Below are 22,491 nucleotides of genomic sequence, written 5' to 3'. Positions count from 1 at the left end.
TTAGTTAGAGCCTTACAGCCAGGCCCGATGCAGTGGGTCTAGGCTAGATGCTCTGGCTGAAGTAAAGGAGTAGAGGCTGGGTGGGGGAGGCTGAAACCCCAACAGTGACACCAGTAACATCTGTGAGGCATGGGACATGGTGGAGGGATGGTATGGAGCTGTGCAATTAGTTCTTAAGGCAGAAGCTCTGCACTGCAGGGTGTTCTTTGGAGCAAAGATCAGATTGGGGAAGCCCTAGGGGCAGCCTCCCCTTCGAGAACCAAAAGAAACATCAAGACATGGCAGGTGAGTGGGGAGACTGTTCCCAGAAGTGGATTGAAACAAAGGGGACTCTAGGGTGCCTCCAGGGCTTCTTGACCACCCTGGGGATGGTGCCCTGTTACAGGCACAAAATCAATTACCTATCATGAAATCTTCCATTTCTATTCCCATATATTCTGTTTCTTATCACTACCCCCCTTCTCAAGGTAAATTCTTTCTATAACGTTACTTTTTGTCCAGTCTTAAAAGTAGGCTAAAAGGCTTACAGTACCCTTAACATTTTAAATAAATTGAATCATATGGTGTTTTGTTTGTCTGGGCCCAAGATAAAAGGCTTTTACATTTACCAAGGATCCCACTTACAAAACAAATTAAGAAACCGGGCACAGAAACAGTCCATTTTCAAGATCCCACAGACTACTTAAATGTACTTAGGAAGTAAACAACAGGAAATAAAATATTCTCTTCCTAATTTTTAATGCATCAATTATTAACCAAAAATACTTACATAAATTTCTCTAAGAGATGCGGATTAATTCACAGTTCGTAGTTGTATATAATTTTGTGACTATAAAGCAACAGCTAAGTATTAGGAACATAATAATGGGAACAGTACCTTCAATCAACAGCTCTTGTCCATGACTGCCCAAAAGAGTACGGGACAGGAAAGGGGCGAAATCTACAAATATTTCACGCAGGAGGGGTGCCACCTTTTCTAGAGCTCTCTCAAGCTTTGCAGTGATGCTGTTGAAAACAAAGTATGCAAGTTGAAGGCAAATAAACATTACAGGTTAAAAAATGTCAAATCATGCCCATTTCCTAACAAATACTTAAATAATCAGTGTGTCTCCCAATAACAGAATAACCCATGATTATGATTAATAATACAGTGTTTAAAAACCTTAATCTCATGTCAAGCTCAGCAATATGGCAGTCTCACTACCTAAGCAGAATTTACAGGAGAATACAAAGTATTTTATTCTAATTTTTAAGGATGATGAGAGATCCCCAGGCATCCAAAAGCTTCAACAACTCAGGATGCAAGTTTGAACATAAACAAAAAAAAAAGACTCCTCCTTTGCTGCAACATATGGCAACAAGGTATAAACCTCAAAAAATTTAAGTACAGAAAATGCTATAATGAAAATACTGTTCTGTGGAAAATATCCAACTTCTAAATCTTCTCAATTTAAGTCATATTTTCTCTGACATCCATGAGACAAAGACTGTCATTATTAGTCTAACAGGATGTGCCAGATACCCCCAGTCTTATCTTCCTCTTCCATAAGGAAGAAACTAATTTTATACTAACAGTATCAATATTACACAAGTGAATACAGTAAATAAGCATACTTTAAATATCAAAAATAGCATAAATGTGTAATACCAATTGCTCGGTAGCAGCAATTTTGCACTGTCCTAAGAGATTATACCATTGTTTTACACACATGGTTGAAGCACAAAATAGGAGTTTTTACTGGTTTAAGATCATATCATAAAATTACTCTTTCCTGTTTAGACTTTCAAGTAACAAAATCTAGCTCTCAGTAGATAGGGTACTGGATGTGAATTGATAAACTTGGGTTCTCTTCCTCAAGATTTGTGTTTAACCAGTAATTTTATCTTGAGTAGAATCAAACCACCTCTTCTTGCTTCTGTTTCCTCCCCTTGTCTATTTTGTCTATTTAGACTCTTTGAACTCTTTGAAGTTATTCTTAATGTGTGTTTGCTGTGTGCAGCACAGGTAGGGCATCCATCTAAATGTTACATCAATATAAAAAAAATCATCCTTTATCTAGAGGTCCAAGTGCAATAGTGCTTTTAAAAAGTCAATGTGTGGTTCTATACCTTTACTGAAGGACACTATGACAAAGGACAGACTTTAGACATAAACCAGTTTAAGTGATCAGAAACTGGTTCAAACCTGTAACAGAACAGAAGTTCATTACACATAAACCAGTTTGAAAATGGCTGAAACCAGTTTGAGATGCTACATTCAACCAGGTTTATCAGACCTAATTGATTTGGGTCAAACCGATTTCTGCAATGCCTGTCCCAGACCCCTTCCTGGCTTAAGTTAAGCCAGAGTCTGCCAGTATCCTGGCATGGTCACTAAGGTTGGGTGGGGCTCTGTTCCAGAGAGCTGGGCTCGCCCCTCCCCTCTGTTCCCTAACTGCAGCTCCAGTAGAGATTGCAGGTACAGTGGGATCTGCTTGGCTTCCTCCTGCTTCCCCACTCCCTGCTTAAGCAGGGATCCCCACCCCCCTTTGCCTTACACAGATACCTCTCAGCATCAGCTAGCACACCACATGATGGCTATGGTCCATGCTGTGGAAGACAAGACAAAGGCAAACAGGACTATGGTGACTTATGGCTTTTTGGAGCTAATGAACAAGTAGCTGGTAATGTAACTACATTCTTTCCTTGGAAAAGCTGTTTAAGAAGAGCTTGAACCAATGGGGAGAGGCTGTTTTCTTAATGGGCTGACAAACAGTGAGTTAGGGGTGATAAACACTGTATTATCAACTCCCTGTTGGGCTGCTTGGTGGGGTGGGAGGTAAGGGGACCCTACCTAATCAGAGCATCCTACTGTGGCCATGTCCCCCCAACACCTCAGCTCAGCACTATGGAAGGGAAGGCTGCTCTAGCACCCCCCAGCTTGTAGCTTGAGTCACTGCAGGCATGTGCCAACATTTCTTCAGTCCAGAGTGGGGCTAGGGACAGACATTCAAAAAGCTTGAGCCTGAATTGCTTCAATCTTTGCAGGTTAGTCTAACCTGGTTAAGCTAAACCACTTTAACTGCACAGACATCCCCTCTGGACTGAAAAAATGCTGACACATGCCTGCAGTGGCTCAAGCTAGAAGCCTGGGGTGGGGGAGGGGTGTTAGAGCAGCACTCCTTTCCCTTCCACAAGGCTGAGCTGAGGGGGGCATTGACAGGCCCCAGCAGGATGCTGTGATTTGGGACCCCTCCCCGTCTTTAACAGAGCATTTATCAGCCCTGTTATCAGCATTTAGCACCCCATCAGAAAACAAAAGTCTTGCTCATTATTTCAAGCTCTTCTTAAACATCTTTTTCCAAAGGCAGGAATGAAGGGAAGATACCAGCTGAGCTGTTGATTAGCTCCAAAAAGCCTGTAAGCGGACACTGCCCTATCTGCCTTACACAGCGTTAGCTATCATACCACATGCTGGCTACAGTCTGTGCTGTGGGAGAGAGAAGGAAGGGCTCTTTACTTAAGCAGTGAGTAGTGAGAGGAGGGCACAGGGAAGCCAGCAGACCCTGCAGTGCCTGCAAGTCTCTGCTGGAGCTCCAGCCAGGGAGCAGAGGGGAGGGCCCAGCTCTGCTGTGGAGCAGAGAGCCTCGCCCAGCTCAGAGAGCATGCCGGGATGCTGGGAGAATCTGATTTAACTTAAAAAAGCAAAGGGTCTGGGACAGACATTGTATAAACTGGTTTCACCCAAATCAGTTAAGCCTGATACTAAATTCAACCAGGTGTATCTGAAACTGGTTTCAGCCATTCTCAAACTGGTTTATGTGCACTGAATGTCTGTTCTTTTACACGTTTAAGCCAGTTTCTGATCACTTAAACCGGTTTGTGTGTAATGTCTGCCCCTACCTGGGATTTTTTAATGTTTACAAACTAGTTTAGCCTAGCCAGGTTAGACTAACCTTCAAAGATTTAATCAATTCAGGCTCAGGCTTTTTGAATGCCTGTCCCTAGCCTATTTGTCCTTGTTCTCCCCATATATGGCTTGGAAAACCACTGTTTCTCTTCTTTCAAATTTGTCCTGAAGATTCAAAGTCTCTTGTTGAGCACACAAGAACAAATCTTTCATTTTAAAAACCTAAATGAAACTAGATTATTATTCTATTGAGCTCCTTAGTTTTTTTCAGGCCTCTTTGCAGTTTAACTTCAACCCATTTAGGGTAGAAGTTATTTTATTTTTATTTTTTTACCAGCACTGGGAACATTGCTAACAACTAAGAATATAACCATAGGAAGATACTGCAATAAATGGCAATATTTGGGGCAGTCAATTTTAAGTTTTCAAAGGCTTTTGCTATATATATAAAATTATAAGATATGGAAATTGCTGCATATCCTTCTTATAAAATCCCATAAAACAGCTAACATCACTACAGAATAGAAGCTATATTCTAAAAACTTAAAATTATTTTGCTTTGCTTAATTGTCTTGCAATATAATGCTTAAACCATTTACAATTCAGGTACCAGTCTTTATTTATTTATTTATTTACTTATAGATAAGAAAACACTAACAGAGATCGCTTCAGCCTAGACAAAGAAAAATTTTACAATCCAATGCCAAGGGTTTGGAACAGGCTCCCCTTAGAGGTGGTACAGTCATCCACCCTAGTAATTTTCAAAAAAACCTCTTGACGCCCATCTTCCTGAGGTTATTTGATCCCAGCAGTCTCTCCTGCCCACGTGCAGTGGGGCTGGACCCAATGATTTGTAAGGTCACTTCCAGCCCCTAGCAACTATGAAACTATTATGAGAATTGCCCAATCAATTTTTGTTTATACATTTTCATTGTATATCTGCTTAGAGTTCTCAAGTCTAGAATTTACTTAAACTTAAATGAATCTGTGCTGAATCTCACAAGTGTTTAAATGGGCATGAATTACCCAAGTGATGCCTTTGAATGGATGTCTGACCAATGTACTCTACCTTATCAGACTCTTCAAATTTAACTCCTTTTAGCCTTCACCCTCACACAGATGCAAAATATATTTTCAAAGGAGCATGTGGTGCAATTGCTAACTCTCCTAGCCAAGCAGACAAACAGAGCAGTGCAGTAGGAAACAGGCCACTTTAGGAAGCCTTTAAAGTTTCAACTGTAATAATTTTTCAGACTGATAGCAATAATAAAAAACTACAGAGGATATAAAGTGAAGAAATATCTGGAAAAATGGTTGGGACATGATGTCTTAGAACTGTTCATTAGGAGTGTTGTACACTGACACAAAAATTATTTGTAAAATTCCAGGATGTGGGGCAAAAAGTATTTGACTCTCAAGATACAGATGATTAGAAAGGAAGAATGTCATATATTTGCCTCTACAGTTAACAATCAAATGCAATTATCCATTCATAAAGAGCTACCAGTAAAGTGTTATTTAAATTATGTAGAAGATTATATAACACAAAGAAAAATCTGCAAATGACTAAGTGGAGAATGCCAGTTAAACACACGTGACTCTCTCTTAAAGGTTTTTCTAGATATAGAAGTAAGCAGGGAAAAATTATGTACAAAACTGTTTATTTCAATCTCTAAAACTACAAGGCTTAGATAGATTTTATCAAATCTGACAGGCAATCTATCAAGAATGGTGGGAGCAGCTTTTATTAAATATATTTTTACACACAGTTTTATGTCTCAAGGGAAGCTAACCATTTCTGTCTTGGAGCCTCTTTTTTTCTGGTATTCTTTGAGCTACATAAAAAAAGAAAACAGATTCTAAAAGATCAATTTCTTTATTAACAATGATAACAACAACTCTAAAAGTCTACCTAAAGTCTTAATTTCTCTTTTGTAAAGATTTATTGCAAGACAGATCTACTACTTCATGTTTGGAGAAGGAAATAGTATCATAGTAGTTTAAAGAATCCAAAACTTTTGTGGTCTAAAACCGTGGTTCTAAACCTTTTTGGACTCAAGGCATCCCTCATTACTTTTGTGAATCTGACTGGTAGCCAATATCAAAAACTAATTTATAGATTACAGTGATTACCTACTTGCAGAGGGGCCTGGCAGTGGGAATGGGGGATTATCCAGGCAGGGAAAAGTCTGAGCCAGTGTTTATGTGCTTTAGATTAGCTGCTTATCTCCTAACACCTCGCTTATCTACTCACACCTCACTGCAACCTTCACAAGATCTGGCAACACCCTGGTTGAGAATCACTGGTCTAAAAGCATTCACTCCACTAAAATACAAGATTGTTTTCAATACTCAACAAAGACGTCAGTTAAATCTGCTAAATCATATTCTCTGTAGGACTTTAAATTAGAAGGAGATAAAGTTGCGTGTTGATATATATTCTATAGTTCATCCTCTATCTTTACAAGAGGAACCTGCTCATGAATGTAAAATTTCCACTGGCCATTTGTGAATATAATCAATAATTTTATCACCTGACAATTCAGAGACACTGCTTAGAGAATTGACACTAATCTCTGTGACATGCCTTAAATGTCTGACGTAGCAGTTCTCCAACTTTTTAGACTCAAAGATTCCCTCAGAAAATACCAGCTCTTAAGTTTTCACCCTTTTTTTTTACTACAGAAAAATAACAGAGCAATTCTGTTGCAAAGAAGTCAGAAAGACCACAACAGGTCAGAAATGTATTTAACACTATGGATTCCTATTTGAAATCTCAGGGTTTATCTTGTAAATCATGTCTGCACACACAACAATGCTAACATTGCATGGCACCACAGCACAACTGAAAGGATCCCTGGCACCCTGGATGAGAATCAATGGTCTCAAGAATATAAATTTTAACCAAAGACTTAAAATAATCTCCTCTATGCACATCCTAAAGTATGCACAGTAAGAAAGAAATATGCAAAACTTTACTCCAGTAGCATTTAGGCAAAAACACTTTCTGGAAGGCCAGAGGTCTGGATTTTATTTCCACCGCTACCACTAACCTGCAGTGTGACCTTGGTTAAATCACTTCACCTCTTATAGCCTGTTTCCCATACCTCCGATTCTCTAATTTACCTACTTAGACTTCAAACAATTTGGGACAAAATTTGTTATGTGTACATTCAGCACCTACTACAACTGTAGCTTTAAGTTGTTTTGCCGTAGATATAATAGATTATTTTAGAAAGGAAGAATGATCTGAAATTACAATAAAATTCTATTAAATTAAAATTGCATTTGTCTTGTTTTCCATTTAAGGAATGCCTTGCATTCAAGGTTTTACTATGGCTATATACGAGGGGTATGGGCTCACTTGCCCTGGAGCCCATGCCATCTTACCATGATGCAGTACAGGGAGACCCCGTCCCCACACTGAAGCCCAGGGTACAGCATACAGTAGGGAGAGTTCCCTTTCTGCCAAAGCCTGAAGCAACAGAGTTCTGTGCAGTCTAGTGTGGGAACAGCCCCCGACCAGCAAATGCTATCAAAGCCATCAGTCCAAATCTGACCCACAGGCTGCAAGTTATCAATCCCTGCTATATATACTATTTCCTGCATGGTTACCTCTGTTTTTCATGGCTAGGGATAGACATTACACATAAACCGGTTTAAGTGATCAGAAACTGGCTTAAACCTGTAACAGAACAGATGTTCAGTGCACATAAACCAGTTTGAAAATGGCTGAAACCGGTTTGAGATAAACCTGGTCGAATGTAGAATCAAACTTAATTGATGTGGCTTAAACTGGTTTACACAATGTCTATCCCAGACCCCTTGCTGGTTTAAGATAAACCAGACACCCCCAGCATCCTGGCATGTTCTTGGGCTGGGTGGGTCTCTCCGCTCTAGCCCAGCCAGGCTAGCCTCTCCCCTCTGCTTTCTAGCCAGAGCAGGGGCAGGGTGTGGCCAGATGCTGGCCTGCCATTGCCCCTGAGGCATATTTCTCCCTCCATCCCTTCTCCTTTCCCCTCCCCCCACCAACACCCACTCCCACCGCTGGCAAACCCTGGGGACCGCAAGTGCTGTTTGCTAGCCCCAGCATCTCCTTGGCTTGTCTGCAAACAGGCAGGGATGGAGTTAATTGCTCACTCTGTCTCCTCTCTCCCCCAGAACTGCTGGGGCCTTGGCTGGAGTGGGGCAGAGAGGCAAGCTAGTGTATGCCCAGAGCTAAGAAGCATGTGTGACAATCATCACACACGCTGATTAAAAGTTAAGAGAAGTTGCAAACAGCTTCACCAAAGAATGGGGAGAGCTGTATTTACATTATAAAGCCTTTCTGAATGCCTGCCTGTAAGGAGACATTGCCCTCAGGATTAGTAAAACTAATTCTCCTCTTTCTGGTTTACATTTTAAGTTAGACTCATTTGTGTATGCTGTGTTTTACTGGGCTTAGGTGAAGATTTTTGGTAGTTCCCTGTTGTATGCTTTGCAAATTGCTGTGTTCAATACATGCTTGCTTCAGAGAAAGGACTTTTCCCCCATCCTCACATCTCAGGCTGGTGCCTAGCCATGTCCCCTCCACTCCACTAGGGAGAGGTGAGAGCCTTGCCCCTCCTTTTTGGCAGTGGCTGGCAGGCACTGCAGGCTGTACCTGTATTTCCTGGTTTAACAGAGCATGTCTGTCTAGTTATTAATCAGTTTAAGCTGTGCAGCTTAGACTAACCGACAAAGACTGAATCAATTCAGGCTCAGGCTTTTTGAATGTCTGTCCCTAATTTATATGGCAACAAAGATACACCTATTGCTAATTAGCAGTCATTTTACAGCTTGTTAGTAGCCTTTTCTGTTGCACCTGATGTGTTTCACATACTGCTTTGCAAAGTGATTTTATTATGGCAGACTTCAAAAGAAAGGAAAGGGGCAGTTGCAGAGGAATGAATCACTGAATAAAAGGAAAATAATGCAAGCACTCAGAAGCATCCTTCAGAATCGGTAGAGACATGTTATTTCCTGTACTTTTTTAATTATGCCAACTGAGTTTGTAGCTGCAGCATCAGATATAAGCTTAGCAAGAAAACCAAACGTTAATACTTGGGAAATTCCAGCATTACTTTAATTCCTCCCTAATTCAAAATTCCTTGCAAAATGATTAATCTGAAACAAACTCCCAGAAATATTATTGCAGGATAGGCCAGACTTTCCTTTATCATTCATACTACTAAGGAGGACTGGGGCTCCATTTCCCTCCCCTTGACTGAGGTTTAAGAGAAAAAGAAATGGGGTTGTCTCTCTATCTCAGAGTAGGATGTTTAAAACTTTCTTCTAGGAGTCTCTTATATTCATCTTCCAACTTCGGTTTATTAAAAAACTGGACATCCTCATGCAATGAGTACCTGTATTAGATCTCTGCTACAGGGTCCCAGCAATTAGGCTGACTGGTTCCCCAACTCTGGACCAGTTCCTAAATAGATAATAATTTTCTCCCTAATTTCACCTCTAGAAAAGGCCTAGACCAGTAATTCTCTACCAGAGTGACAGCACCCTAGAGTACCTTGAGATCCTTTCAAGGGTGCCATGGTTGCCACATAATATTAACGTTGTTAGGTGTGTGAACATGATTCACAAGATAAACGCACAAATTTCAAACAGAAATCCATAACTGTGGTGTGAGTTCTTTGTAACAGAAAAACTGCTCTATTTTTCTTTAGTCATAAAGCAGTGACAACTAAGCTGGCATTTTCCGAGGGATGCCTCAAATCTATCCAAGGGTGCCTTAGATCTAAAAAGGTTTAGAATCATTGGCCCAAATGTACCTCAATCTCCATGCCCTGATCCTTAAATCACTTGCTCACAACATTCCAGGCATGCAGGAATTAGTAGGAAGTAGGACCGCAGCCACGGTGGTCCAGGAAATGTACAAAAGGGGCAAGAGGGTATTTTATTAGATTTTTCTATTGGAGCAACTGTACAGTTGGGAGAGATGGGCAAGCATTTGGACATTAAGTGCCCTTTAGAAGGTTCCTGAAAAATGGCATTTTGTCTCAAAGCTTGCCTATCATCTCTCCAAACCACACCGTTGCTTTTATAAAAGACATCACAAGTCTTGACCCTCTACACCAGTTAGTATCTACCTCACAACCAACACCCAGCCATCTAAATACCTGAATGGATGATTTCATCCCTTATATTGTACAACAAGTCATTTGCTTGTTCTGCAAAATTTATCCATTTCCAATTATCAGTTCCCAAGAGTGGGCTTTTTTTTTTTTTAAGTAGTTCTGCTTTGCTATGTGGAAGGGTCTTGCTGACAAACTATAAAACTTTTCCAATTACAGAACATTTCACTGACATTTCAGAGTCTGGAATTATTTTAACATTTTTAGTTAAGCACTACTTAAATACTATACAATTTAGCAGTCTAGAATATTAGTTAGTTTAGTAACAACACAGCATCCTCCCAGAAAACTTTATGTATTATTTGTACATTTTTTTGGTCAATGGCTGGATGTGATTTTTTTTTTTGGTCAGCAAGGGTAAATAATATCAAAATATGTGCACCTCATGTTTTCAGCTGAATCCTCTGGCATTGGAGCAACAGTTTGCACTGCTGGAAGGTTCTTACTAGTAGCACCATTCACAAAGCTAGAGGACGAAGAGGAAGAGGAAGATCCTGAATCCACTGCACCTGTCCCAAAACAATAAATATAGATTATAATTTGGTCTGAAAAACAAGGGCTTTTAAGACTTTTTTTTAATGTAATAATAATTCTTGTATGTCAATCTATTTAAAATATATATAATCTTATCCATTCTCTACTAATTACAAGGATTTTAACATCTAAACAACAAAATTGCTTACTTTGCTAGTATAGCAACTCTCATTGATACCCTAGATTATTTGCTATTGCTCTATATTTACAGTTATATCTACTGCTAGACTAGGATACCTATACATTTAAAAAACAATGTATTTTAACACAAACGTAAAAGGAAATAATGTATCAAAGAATAGATCTTAAAATGAAATTTCCTGAAAACAGATTGTCACAAACTTAATAAAAATAACAGAATATTCAGACTAACATGTTTCTTCCCCTTCTATTACTATTTAAATGTTTTTAAAGATTATTTTCTTTACAAAACTACCTCCTACTCAGCACCTGTATAATATTTATAGTTTCTAAGCCCTCTCTCAGACATGAACTTGCAGTTGAAAAAAAGAAAGCAAAATAAGTCTTACCTCATATTTTCATGACCCTAAAAATAAATTCCAATGGCTAAAACATTTTTGCATCATCATGATAATACAGACATTGTTATTATGAACTTGTGTGAAGAATGAGAGAATTGTGTATTTGGTTTTCCCTTAGTATCACGTGCACCTCAGTTTACCAGTTTACTGTTATCTTGCCTGAATGCAAGGAGTTAAAAGAATCTGTTGAGGGGAGGGAGGTTGAAAATAAACAGGAAATAAAACAATAGCAAATTAAGTTACAGCCTAAAAAAATATCCACAGTAAGGAAACACAGAAATAGCAAAGCAGATGTCACTCCCAACCCAAGAAGAATTTGTTACTTATAGACTAACTAAATCAGAGATGCATAAGGTTTTGTAAGCACTGGCTTGCCTTGTCAGATCCTAACCCAACTCAGAATGGTGGTAACTGAAGTTAGGGGGAACTAAACAAAAGCTTGCCAGAAAAGATATAGGTTAATGTGTGGGGAAAATAGGTGTACAGCCCATTACTGTCTTTACACTTTGCTCTGCATGAGATGTTCTTCTGGATGAATAAATAACTGTTTTGAAGAAGCTGTTTTGAGCCGTTTTAATCAGCCTCTGTCACAGGCTTCGGGAAGAAAAAAAAAGAAAGAGCTTGAATATGCCGGTACTGTTGTGTTAGAGCTGGTAATACGAATCTTGCAGTCTAGACATGTAGTCTAAGAACTGTAGGACCATGAAGCTTCATGAAGAATGCAGCAAAGTGGGGAGGGCTTGATTCCAACAGGGGGAACTCCAGAGAGACTAAGGGTCTAAAGAGCACTGCATGACACTGACCGTGGGGCAGCTGTGCTATGTTGACTGTGATGGGAATTTGTAATGAGCAAGAACTTGATTTTGTTTTGTAATAATTATCCTAAAAACTCAACCAGAGTCTATAAAAATATATTCATTATGTTATATCATATAAAAGCTGGAAATAGAAGATTTGGGGGGCATCTAGTGTCTCCAAATGACCATATAACATTTTTTCCGCAACAGTAAACTATCATTTAGTGAAATTCAAGGCTGTCTTGAAAAATGAACCATCTTTTTATCAAGGAATTTTTAAGCACAACAGCTAGCATATAAACTGAATGACACCTGATAACTTTAAACACATGCTTTTCAATATCAGGCACATATCATTTAAAATTCATTATTGCAGGTATAATATGACTGAAGTAGCTGAAGCTGTAAGTTTAATACTTTAGTTAATTTGGTGAAATGGAAGAAAAAAAAGAGAACACAATGACAACTTTCAACACAGACAAACATACATACAACATGCCTTCAACATAACAAATACATTAATCAATGTTTTATTTGCATTTTTTCATACTTGACGTACAATTTCATACTTGACACGTACAATTTTTAGGACACAGGAATTAAGTTTTAACTTTTAGAAATGAGGACAATGCAACTTTTAAACTGTACAGGGTCTTCATAAAGTCCTTGTGCACTTTAATTACTTAAGTTGTAGGCATGATCGAAACAATCTGTGAATGGCATTTAAAAGCAAATTTATTAAAGTTTTAGCACAACTAGAGTACACAATGCTAGACTTCATAAGTAATAAGGAATTTATTCTTAAACAAGATGGAGCTCTGTGCCACTATGCTCTGAATGTACGACAGTTCCTGAATGACGTTTTCCCAGAGAAGTAGATAGGCAGAGGTGGACCAACTGCTTGGCCACCTCACTCACCTGACCTGTTGCCGTTGGACTTCTTTTTATGGGGACATGTTAGAAGTGTAGTTTGCTTGTCAAAACCACGTTCTTTGGTGGAACTTAGGGCTAGGATCACCAATGCAATTAGTGCAGTAACTCAAGAGCAACTGGGAAATGTTTTCAAGGAGTTGGAAGATTGACTTGAGCACTGTATCATGATGGATGGTGATTATGTTGAAGTCTAGCACTGTGTACTCTAGTTGTCCTAAAACTTTAATACATTTGCTTTTAAATGCCATTCATGAACTGTTTCTATCATACCTACAACCTAAGTTATTAAAGTTTAAAAGTGCACAAGGACTTTATAAAGACCCTATATTTCTTGAGAACAGAATGTTCCTATAAAAAAGTATCCAGGTGAATTTAGGCACAAAAAGCTTCATAAAATGAAAGTAGCCCAAACAAGCAATCAATTCCCTTTTCCTAAGGCCAGTAAAGAAGCTTAGTACATTTGTAGTTCTGCATAACTAAAGCTAGTAAAGCTTGCTGAAATACTGAGTATGGACAAATATACACTGTAGTAGCTTCTTAGCTGCTCTTCGGTAGTGTGCACTACCACCACCTGTTCTACCGTAACTCCCACATCTGCATGATATAAGCAAGCTAAACTGCCCTATCTTTAATTCTGATTGAAGCAAGGTAAAGTTGGAGTAGCTTTGCTGCATTTGTATCCCCCTACATTATCACACAAACCTAAAACCCAGAAGTTGCATTATAAGAGTGTCCTTTGGTATCAAAACGTCTGTCTATACCCACCTTCTAGTCGGTATTTTCCTGTAAACCTGCTGGGCACAGCCTACCAAACAAAAATGGTTCCGATAAAAAAAAAAAAAAATGTAGCTATCACTATGCAAAGGCAACATTTTCCCCCCAAAAACACTGGAATCTGATGTGCAGAATTTTCCTGTACTGTATAGTGAGAAGAGTTTGGGAGTAATGATTGCTCTCTAATAGCAACCATTGACCAAAAAATGGCTAATTGCTTAAAGTTATATAGTGTTTTCGATATGCTGAAAACACTGAAAACCCCAGGGCGATATAGCACTATGTGGAAAAAAGAAAGACTTCCAGTATGGGGCTGTCTTGTGAAACAAGGGTACGAAAAAAGGGGATCCATGTCAAACAAGCAGAAGCAGATGCAAATGGAACAAAAGTATTAATATAGTTCAATAAAGCAGCGTTATTCTGAAAATGATAAACATTTGAATTTCCCATGCCTAGAAGTACTGACAAAGACCTATTGCAAGTAGCTGAGGGTGTTTTACAAAGGAAGACAATAAGTGTTTATTCTGATACTTTGTGAAATACAAAGTGGCTGGAAATTTTCTCCCACTCTATTCTCCAAACATCCAGGGAGATTTAGGTGTTATCAATCACTAACTAAAGTTCCTAAAGCCTTACACAGGGTTTTTCTTCTCTCCAGCAATTTAGGTATACATTTGAGAGGCAAAACAGACCAAAACCAGAGATTTATAAATCTTAGCCCATTTCCTATCATCCATAGATTCCAATGAGGTAGAGAAACCCTAAGTTATTAACATTAAAAGTTGAAATGAAAATAACACTCCCCAAAAGACCATATTTACAGAATCATAAGGGAGGGGAAAAAATCGCAACCTTTTGCACTTCTTATTTACATCATAGAAGATTAGGATTGGAAAGGATCTCAGGAGGTCATCTAATATCCAACCCTTTGCTCAAAGCAGGACCATGCCCCAACTATATCATTTTTATAGGTCATCTTTAAGGAGAAATTACACTGCTCCTTGGACAATGGTTAATATTAAAATGAGTTTAAATACACTTTTTATTAAATACATTTAAAAGGCTCATAACATGTTATGCTGATTTTTTATTTTTTTTTATTTTTTATTTTTGACAGATTCATCACCACCTTCAGTGTCAGCAAGGAATTCCCTCCTCAAATCTAGGGTATATTAATGGGCACACAGGAAGGTTTTTTGTTGGTTTTTTTTTTTTTTTTTTTTTTTTTTTTTTACCTTTTTTCCTTTTACTGCAGAGAGGAAGCATTGAGGGAATTACCTCATTTTCATGCAACATTCAATATTTCTAAGATGCCACTCTAGGATTATATATATGAATTTATATAAGGTTGTATAATTCACATAGGCATTACAGATTTAATGCATGTATAACAAAAGGAGACTATGTTCCTCAAGGTACAAGGTATATACTTGAGCCTTCAATTTTTTGTTTTGTTTTTAAGAGTCCATTAAAAACAGAAAAGAGACAGTAGGACAAAAACACAAAGAAAAAATGAGGGTCACAAAAATATTTAAGGACAATACCTGTTGTATTAATCATACTTTTTGGTGTTGCTCCTGTAGCAGCAAATATATTAGGTGTTGTACCCGGTGGCAATCCACCTCCAGCAGTGGCAGCTCCAACTGTAGTGACAGCAAGACTACCTGGAGGGGGTTTCTTTACCGGAACAACAACGCTCCTGCAGAGGAAAAAAAGATAGGTTTGTAAAACATCACAAAGGAGTGACTTTTGGGTTTGTTTTTTTTTCTTTTAATCATAGTGATAAGGAAAACATCACACAACAATATTTTCTTAACTTCTCATAGCAGTCAGTGAGGTCTAATTGACTGAGTCTGAGGCTGAGAATTAAGAACTCTTGGGTTTTACTTTATATCATGTCATCACCTATGTGATCATGCAAAACTTAACTAACTTCTGCTTCCACTTCAACACCTGTAAATTGGAAATGCCACCTCTTTCACAAGGGTGTTGTTTGTAAGGACTAATAACTGTCAATTACACTAAAGCGATTTGTGATCGTACAGTGCTAAATATGGGAATTATTATGGCAAAGCAGTATATATACCAATGCTATCAGAGGGTCTTACCACAGCATCTAAGATGACAAAGATCACAGGTAACACATAAACATAGCACCTGATTTTCTACTGCCCTAAACATTACATATTCAATTATAACTGACTGTAAAATCTATTACACGTGTTTTGTCAACAGTCTAGAGATGCAGCCCAGGGCAGAGGGGCAGCAGTGGTCTTGACTGCGATCATGCAGATACCAGCAGCAACCACTTTTTTTTTGTTGCACCCCCTCCCCAAGTTGGCACTTGGGGTGGTTGCCCTTTTCACCCCATTTTAGCTTTATGCCACTGTATTTTGTTCTCCCTGCTGGCCAGACAAACAGGGCATACAAGGTGTAATATAGTAGAAACTCATAGGTACAGCTCAAAATATGCTTAGTTTTAATTACCAAAAGGGAAGAAAAACAAACATTGCATGTGTAAGTGTCTGTAGCCTTTAAGAGAAAAGAATAGGAACTATAGAAATATGTATTATATTCACAGTTACATTTTCATTCCCTCTGAAGATAAAGTATTTGTCTTTACATTTGAAAACTGAGACCTACTGTATACACTAATAGATGAAAAGAAGGGAAATACCAAATGGACCTTTAAGTAATAATTTTTTAACCAGGGTGCCTGTCATCATATAAGTAGCATTCTACCTACTCTAAATGGTGCTCCTTTACATGACATACAAAGCCAACATTGCTATAGTTCCTGCTTCAGCCAAAGACTGAAAAACAAATCTGAAACAGAAAAGGTTTTTAAATGCAAGAAGGGGGAAAATATTCTTATTTTCATTACACACACACACACACACACACACACACACACATGCTTTTCATCTGAACACATGCACTTCGTTTTTCAACTAAAACTCCGGTTAGTAATATTATGGCACTGAAATAAAAGAACAAAAGAATATAACTATTTAGGGTAATATGTCCAATCCTTGGCCATAATTCTGCACTTCAGAAAGTGCTTCTAATAAGGATTTCTCAGTATATTTCTTAGTAAACCTGACGGTACTCTTTCAGAAAAGAATACAATCATTTTTATGTTTAAAGTGTTGCTAGATCCTTGTACCTTGTTGCATGAATGCTATGTAAAGATCTTGGTGTTGCTTGCAGCACTTCTACAGTTGTCTAGCAACAAGAATCGTATCTATTGTACCAAGGAATGGTCTGAAATCACATTGGCACTCATGAAGAATTTCCTTAGCAAGGAAGGTGAGTAGATTTCCAGCTATGAACAAGGGTGTTATGCCACAATAATTGTTGCAATTCAATCCATCTTCTTTCTTGAACATGGTAATGATTTTGGCATGTTTCAGGTCAGTGGAAATCTATTTGTGTTTCCAGACTTTCAGAATAACAATGTGTAGTTGGTAAGAAAAATTCTTTCTGCCTTGCTTATAAATTTCAACTGGTATTCCATCAGGACCACATGTTTTTTTCATTTGCTTAATGACTTTCAAGGCCTTCAATGGCAAGGTAATACTTAATAAGGTGTTGTAGACTGTCTTCAATGTTAGAATCTCAGTCCAGGAGCTCTTGAAAGTGTTCCTTTCACCATGTGTTGATGGTGGATCTGTCTTGAAAGAGCGTTGTTCCATCCTGGGGCCTCAGAAGGACAGCTCTTTGTGCGTGTGGCTCTCATCAAGTCAGACTGGTTTGACGAGAACGATAACTAAATTCAAGCTCTTACTGACAGAAAAAAAGAGAGTCTTCAAAGCTTGGCAAAATGACATCAACAACAAATAGAAAACAGACAAGGAAGAAACTACGCATGGCGTGGCTGTTGGTTGCAAGGAAGAAACTATGCATGGCATGGCTGTTGGCAAACTTTTCAATCTCTTTTGCTTTGTCCTCCCACCACTTGTTCCTTCAATCTTGAATCTTCCTGTAGGTCTCAGCATTAATGTGGTGATAGCAGTCTGTTTTCTATTTGTTGTTGATGTCATTTTGCCAAGATTTGAAGGCTCTCTTTTTTTTTTTCCTATCAGTAAGAGCTTGAATTTAGTTATCATTCTCATCAAACCAGTCTGGATGCTTCTTTATGGAGAAGCGTAGAGATCCTTTGCATGCCCTGTGGATTCTTCTTTATAGTCTTACAGAATATAACATCAAGTTCAAGCTCCTGATCCTTACCCTCAAAAGTCCTAGTATCAAGAAACCTAAAGATTACTTAAAGCTCATGGAGAAAAATCATGTTGAACAACTTTAATTCTCTGGTATAGTGGAGTTTTCTACCATACGGGTGAAACTCATTTGTAGCGGAGATCGAGCATTCTTTGATGTTAATTTGAGATTGTGAATCACGCTCCTTAAGGAGGAATACCTAACTCACCACTGCCTATTAAAAATACAAGATGCATTACTTAACTTGACTTCTCCAGCAAATATGAAGCAATAAGTATGGGTAAAACACTCGGTCCCTGGTATAGACTTCTCTTTGGGTTATTATGATCCATATAACAAGCTGTGTTTATTAGGAAATATAGTGGCAGGACCAAAATTGACTTAACTGCGGTGTCTCTTGGAGCCCTGGAAATTAAGACTGTTGCTTCCTGACATACCACCAAATTCATATCTATGAGAAGTCCCTTGGGCCAGATGATGTAGTTCCACAAGCCCTAAGCCACTCATCTGGTCCATGGGCAGACATCAAGCACTGGATCCAATCCACAGATTGGCCTCATGCCACATATCCAGCCTATGGATTGACCAGGTCACTTATCCACCCCTCTTAATTGAAACTAGAGCCTGTCAACTCAAATCGTGCAGACATCTCAAATGTTAGCAAGGACAGAATGAAATAGGTGGCACCCAAGGGAACTAATTCTACCACATCATAAATCATAAGCCAAAAATACCACTGAATGGCACTTGGAAACAAAAGGGATGTGTGCATAGAGCATCTGTGTGTTACAGTGTATGCAGAAGGTTCTTCTACACTTTTGTGTGTTCTGAACTAGCTGAAGTCCTGGATGGGTATCAAATGAAACGAACAAGTGGCATGCTCTTCAGTAACCAAATCTTTAGATGATAAAGGCATAGACTGTTATTTAAAGCGATATCCTGAACCTTAGCATATGTAGATACCACCCTCTGCCTCTATAACAAAACAGTAACAATGCTAAAGAATGGTCTTGGGTGACTAGTCATCAAATACATTGCATTTTTAGTGTTTGATAAAGGCACAGTATGTGTAAACTTAGGCTCAGCTTAGTGACTTCACAGCATACTGTAATGCAAATGACCTAGATGCAATTAGCAAGATTTTTGAGATGAGGTAATACCTTTTATTAAGTCATAGTTGGGATAGCTGGGAGAGATGTGGCCATGCTTTTGAGCACAAAAGGCCCTTCTTGGCAGATCTGAGAGAATGTGAAGTCTGTCAGATGGCAGTGTGTAGCTGCAGGAAGCTACATGTCGTAGAATGGGTATTAACATCCTGATTGTTATCAATGGATTGCCCTTGACTTTTATGAGGTCACAAGAGGACTGGAAATTGTTTTTTGAGTAGTGGTGCCCAACCTTTTGGCCCCATGGGCTAGGTGAGTGGTGCAGGGCAGTCCACGTGCTTAATTAGGCCCTATGCACCAGGATGAGGCCCCACACTGCTGCCACCTGACTCTGCATGCCTGGATTGGGGCCCAGATGCTGGGATCAGGCCTGAAGAACCCTGCATGCTTGACCTAGGGCCATGCTACCTGGACCCCAGGGGTCCAGAAATTTAGCAGCAAGGAAGCATCACATAACACTGCCACTGATCCTCTCCCCTGCTGCCAAATGTTCAGACCCATGTGGAGCCCTGCACGCTGGGTGAAACTGCTCCCAGAGCCAGATCTAGCCTGTGGGCTGGGGGTTGTACACCCCTGGTCTTGAGGAAGACAGGCTCTGGCTGATGTAGACTTAGTGGTAAGTGGTTCTCATCACTACAGTCTCTGAGCTGAAACCAAGAGGTACAGGGGGCAGCTTTAGACATTATCTGTAACCTACTGAGCAGGGAAGCCTACCATTAGCCAGTCAGCTAATTAAGGGCAAATTGTGATGTTGCTCTGTCTAAGGTGGGATGCCACTATTGCAAAGACATTAGTGAAAAATCTTTGAGCTACTGGGAGTCTAAACAGAAATACCTTGTATTGGTCCTGGCCACAATAAATTGACAGTCTTTTTTGTGTGAAGGCACGAAAATATACATCCTAAAGATCCACATATGTGAAATAATGCCTAATTCCAAGGCAGGAATTAGGATAGCTAACAAATCTATCTTGATCTTGATTTTGAGGTTGAGAACCACTGCAATAACATTATTCAGGAGAGTGGGAAGTAGCATGCATCCTTCAATTGTCTCAAAGTTTTTGCCTTTTGCCTGGAGAAAATGAGTTGAGGGAATGAAGAGAAAGAAAGGCTGCTTCCTCTTGTGGAAGTACTAGTGTTTCTTCAGGGCTCTGGAGAGCATCATATGCAGAATGGAGCAGAAGCCTGCGCTGAATCTGGGAGGATATTTATGCTTCCTCTTTGGGAAAGCTGTAGAAACTTCAAAAGAGTACAAGATAGCCTGGTCTCACGATAGCCTAGTCTCATCCAGATGAGTGCAGATATTTGGTTCCGCGGGGACAAGAAGCAGCGGCACACCCTGTCAAAAAGATACCCCATGCGCTGCAAGGTAGCAGTGTGGGAAATGTCTGAATGTGCAGTGTGAGGCACTGTAGACTCATCTGCGGTGCCATAAACTGCACAGCTGCACTTGTCTGGACATGGCCCCTGGGGGTGTGAAGATCTTTATTTGTTTTAGAGCTGAAAAGTTCTTCAAAGGCTACTGTATTTTGCCCATTCCTAGGAGAAACATTAGTAACTCACTGATAAAAAGGGCAACTTTGCTAAGCATGGAATGTTGCAAAATATCCACAAGCCTACAGGAGGGCCCACTGGAACATGAAGAGCCTGAGCCAGATACTTTGTGAGGTCATGTAAACTCCTAAGCCATTATCAGTACAGAAGAGCAGATTAGGTCAGGATGGCCCAAAGTCTAATTAAGAAAGGTCTATGATGCTCAGATAGCTGGCCATAATCCCCGGTGGGAGGATCTGTCTCTAGAATTGTCCTTTGTATGTGGAGCTCATAATCTAAGAAATTATAGAAAAGATAGTGCCTATATCCACAGGATCAGAAACCAAGAGGAATGAAACAGTGATCCAGATGGCTAATATTTCTCTCCAGAAGTTCTGTGGCCACAATAGGGTGCAAAGGTGCAAGTATATCTGTAACCACAGTTATTCTCTGATTAGGTGCATTCCTACCAACTCTCTCAGCATACACATGCACCCTGTAATTATATATCTGTTTGGAAGGATATCTTGTGCTCATAAATTGTGTTGTCATGACATCTGCTTTGAATTTTGAGACAGGGAGTTCATCAAAACCATTTTTTTCTTTTGCTTTAGGATTTTCAATTAAAACCTGAAGGATTTGAATAAAATCAATTTTTTCATTAAAATTTTGATTAGTTTGAAAAACCTTTTTCCCATCAAAAACATTACAATGGAGAAAACTAATTCAAACTGAAACAAGGGTTTAAAATTGAAATGCTATTTTAATATCACTTTATGGCATCACTGTAACACATCACATACCCATATCCAAAATGTTGCAACTGTGGTACTCCCTTTTGATAGCTAATTCATCTTCTTTTCCATACCTGCATACTTAGAGAAGACTTACTACACAATCATCAATACTTTCATCTAAAAATTTACAGTGGTGTTTTCCAAAGTGCTTAGTTTTGGTTTAATTGCTCCCTTTTAAACAACAGAAAAATGCCCAGAGTTCACTCAACACCAAGTATTTTGAAAAATCTTACCCTTAGTCTTACTCTTTCAAGTCATTGCTAAGTGGAGGGGGACATTTGGAAAATTATACATTGTACAAGAACATACATTCTAATTTATATGATTGCATTTATGATGCTTTCTCACCCATTCAAGATGCAGTAGATGACTGTATTTTCTACTCCCATTCAAACAAATGAAGAGTGCTCAAATTAGTACCTGGAAAACGACTATGGGTCAGACTTTTTAAGGTATCTAGATACCTTTAAAATATAGCCTGGCAGCTAGTGGTATTTTCAAAAGTGACTTTCTGGTTTCATTGGAAAACAGGTTCCCCTAAGCATTTTAGAAAAAAACAACTAGGAGCCCATCTCCACTATTAGTAATTAGGCAGACAAGGTTCTTTGGGTGAATCTGATATCTTTTATTAGACGAACTTAAATAGTTGGAAAACAATTATTAAGCAAGCTTTCGGGTTCAAAAACCCCTTGTCAGGCTAAGGAAGTTTCAGCAGTTGGTGTGCGCTCTTCTTGGATGGAATGCAAAGTAAAGAAGCCAGAAGCTGGTCTGGTATGCATACAAGACAGATAGTCAGTGAAAATGTAGATTGAGGAGTCAATGGGTGAGAGACAGGCTTTAAAATCAGTCCTATTAGACCATACAGAACTGAAACCCCCCCCCAAATACCTTTAAAATATGAGCCACAGCATTTAGAAATGGACCTGGAAAGTATAAAGATTTGCAGTGTTACACAAAGAGAAAGACTTGGCATTAAAACCAATTCAAGGATACCTAACAGCATAAATTCAGATTTTCTTCTCATTTCCAGGATTTCACGATACAATAAAAATTTATGCATAATACCAACACAAAGATTATTCTTATTGAAATAACACTCCAAAGAACGGAATATTTGTAAGACTCACTGCATAACTTAAA

At 39.0% G+C, this 22,491-nt stretch overlaps 1 protein-coding gene across 1 annotated transcript in view; it reads right to left on the bottom strand.

Annotated features, from left to right (window-relative positions):
• NBEA (neurobeachin) overlaps positions 1-22,491 on the bottom strand; it is an 827,350-nt gene that overhangs the window by 285,810 nt on the left and 519,049 nt on the right. The window contains exons 34-37 of the mRNA XM_025215995.1: positions 15,181-15,335; positions 10,439-10,565; positions 5,683-5,724; positions 878-1,005 (exon numbers count right to left, since the gene is read on the bottom strand). Coding sequence (XP_025071780.1) covers positions 878-1,005; positions 5,683-5,724; positions 10,439-10,565; positions 15,181-15,335 — 452 coding nt within the window. The remainder of the gene's footprint in view (positions 1-877; positions 1,006-5,682; positions 5,725-10,438; positions 10,566-15,180; positions 15,336-22,491) is intronic.

The sequence above is a fragment of the Alligator sinensis genome, unplaced genomic scaffold (assembly GCF_000455745.1).
Source record: "Alligator sinensis unplaced genomic scaffold, ASM45574v1 scaffold1014_1, whole genome shotgun sequence".
NCBI lineage: Eukaryota > Metazoa > Chordata > Crocodylia > Alligatoridae > Alligator > Alligator sinensis.
Note: the sequence above shows the minus strand (reverse complement) of the source record. Positions and strands in the feature narration are given on the sequence as shown.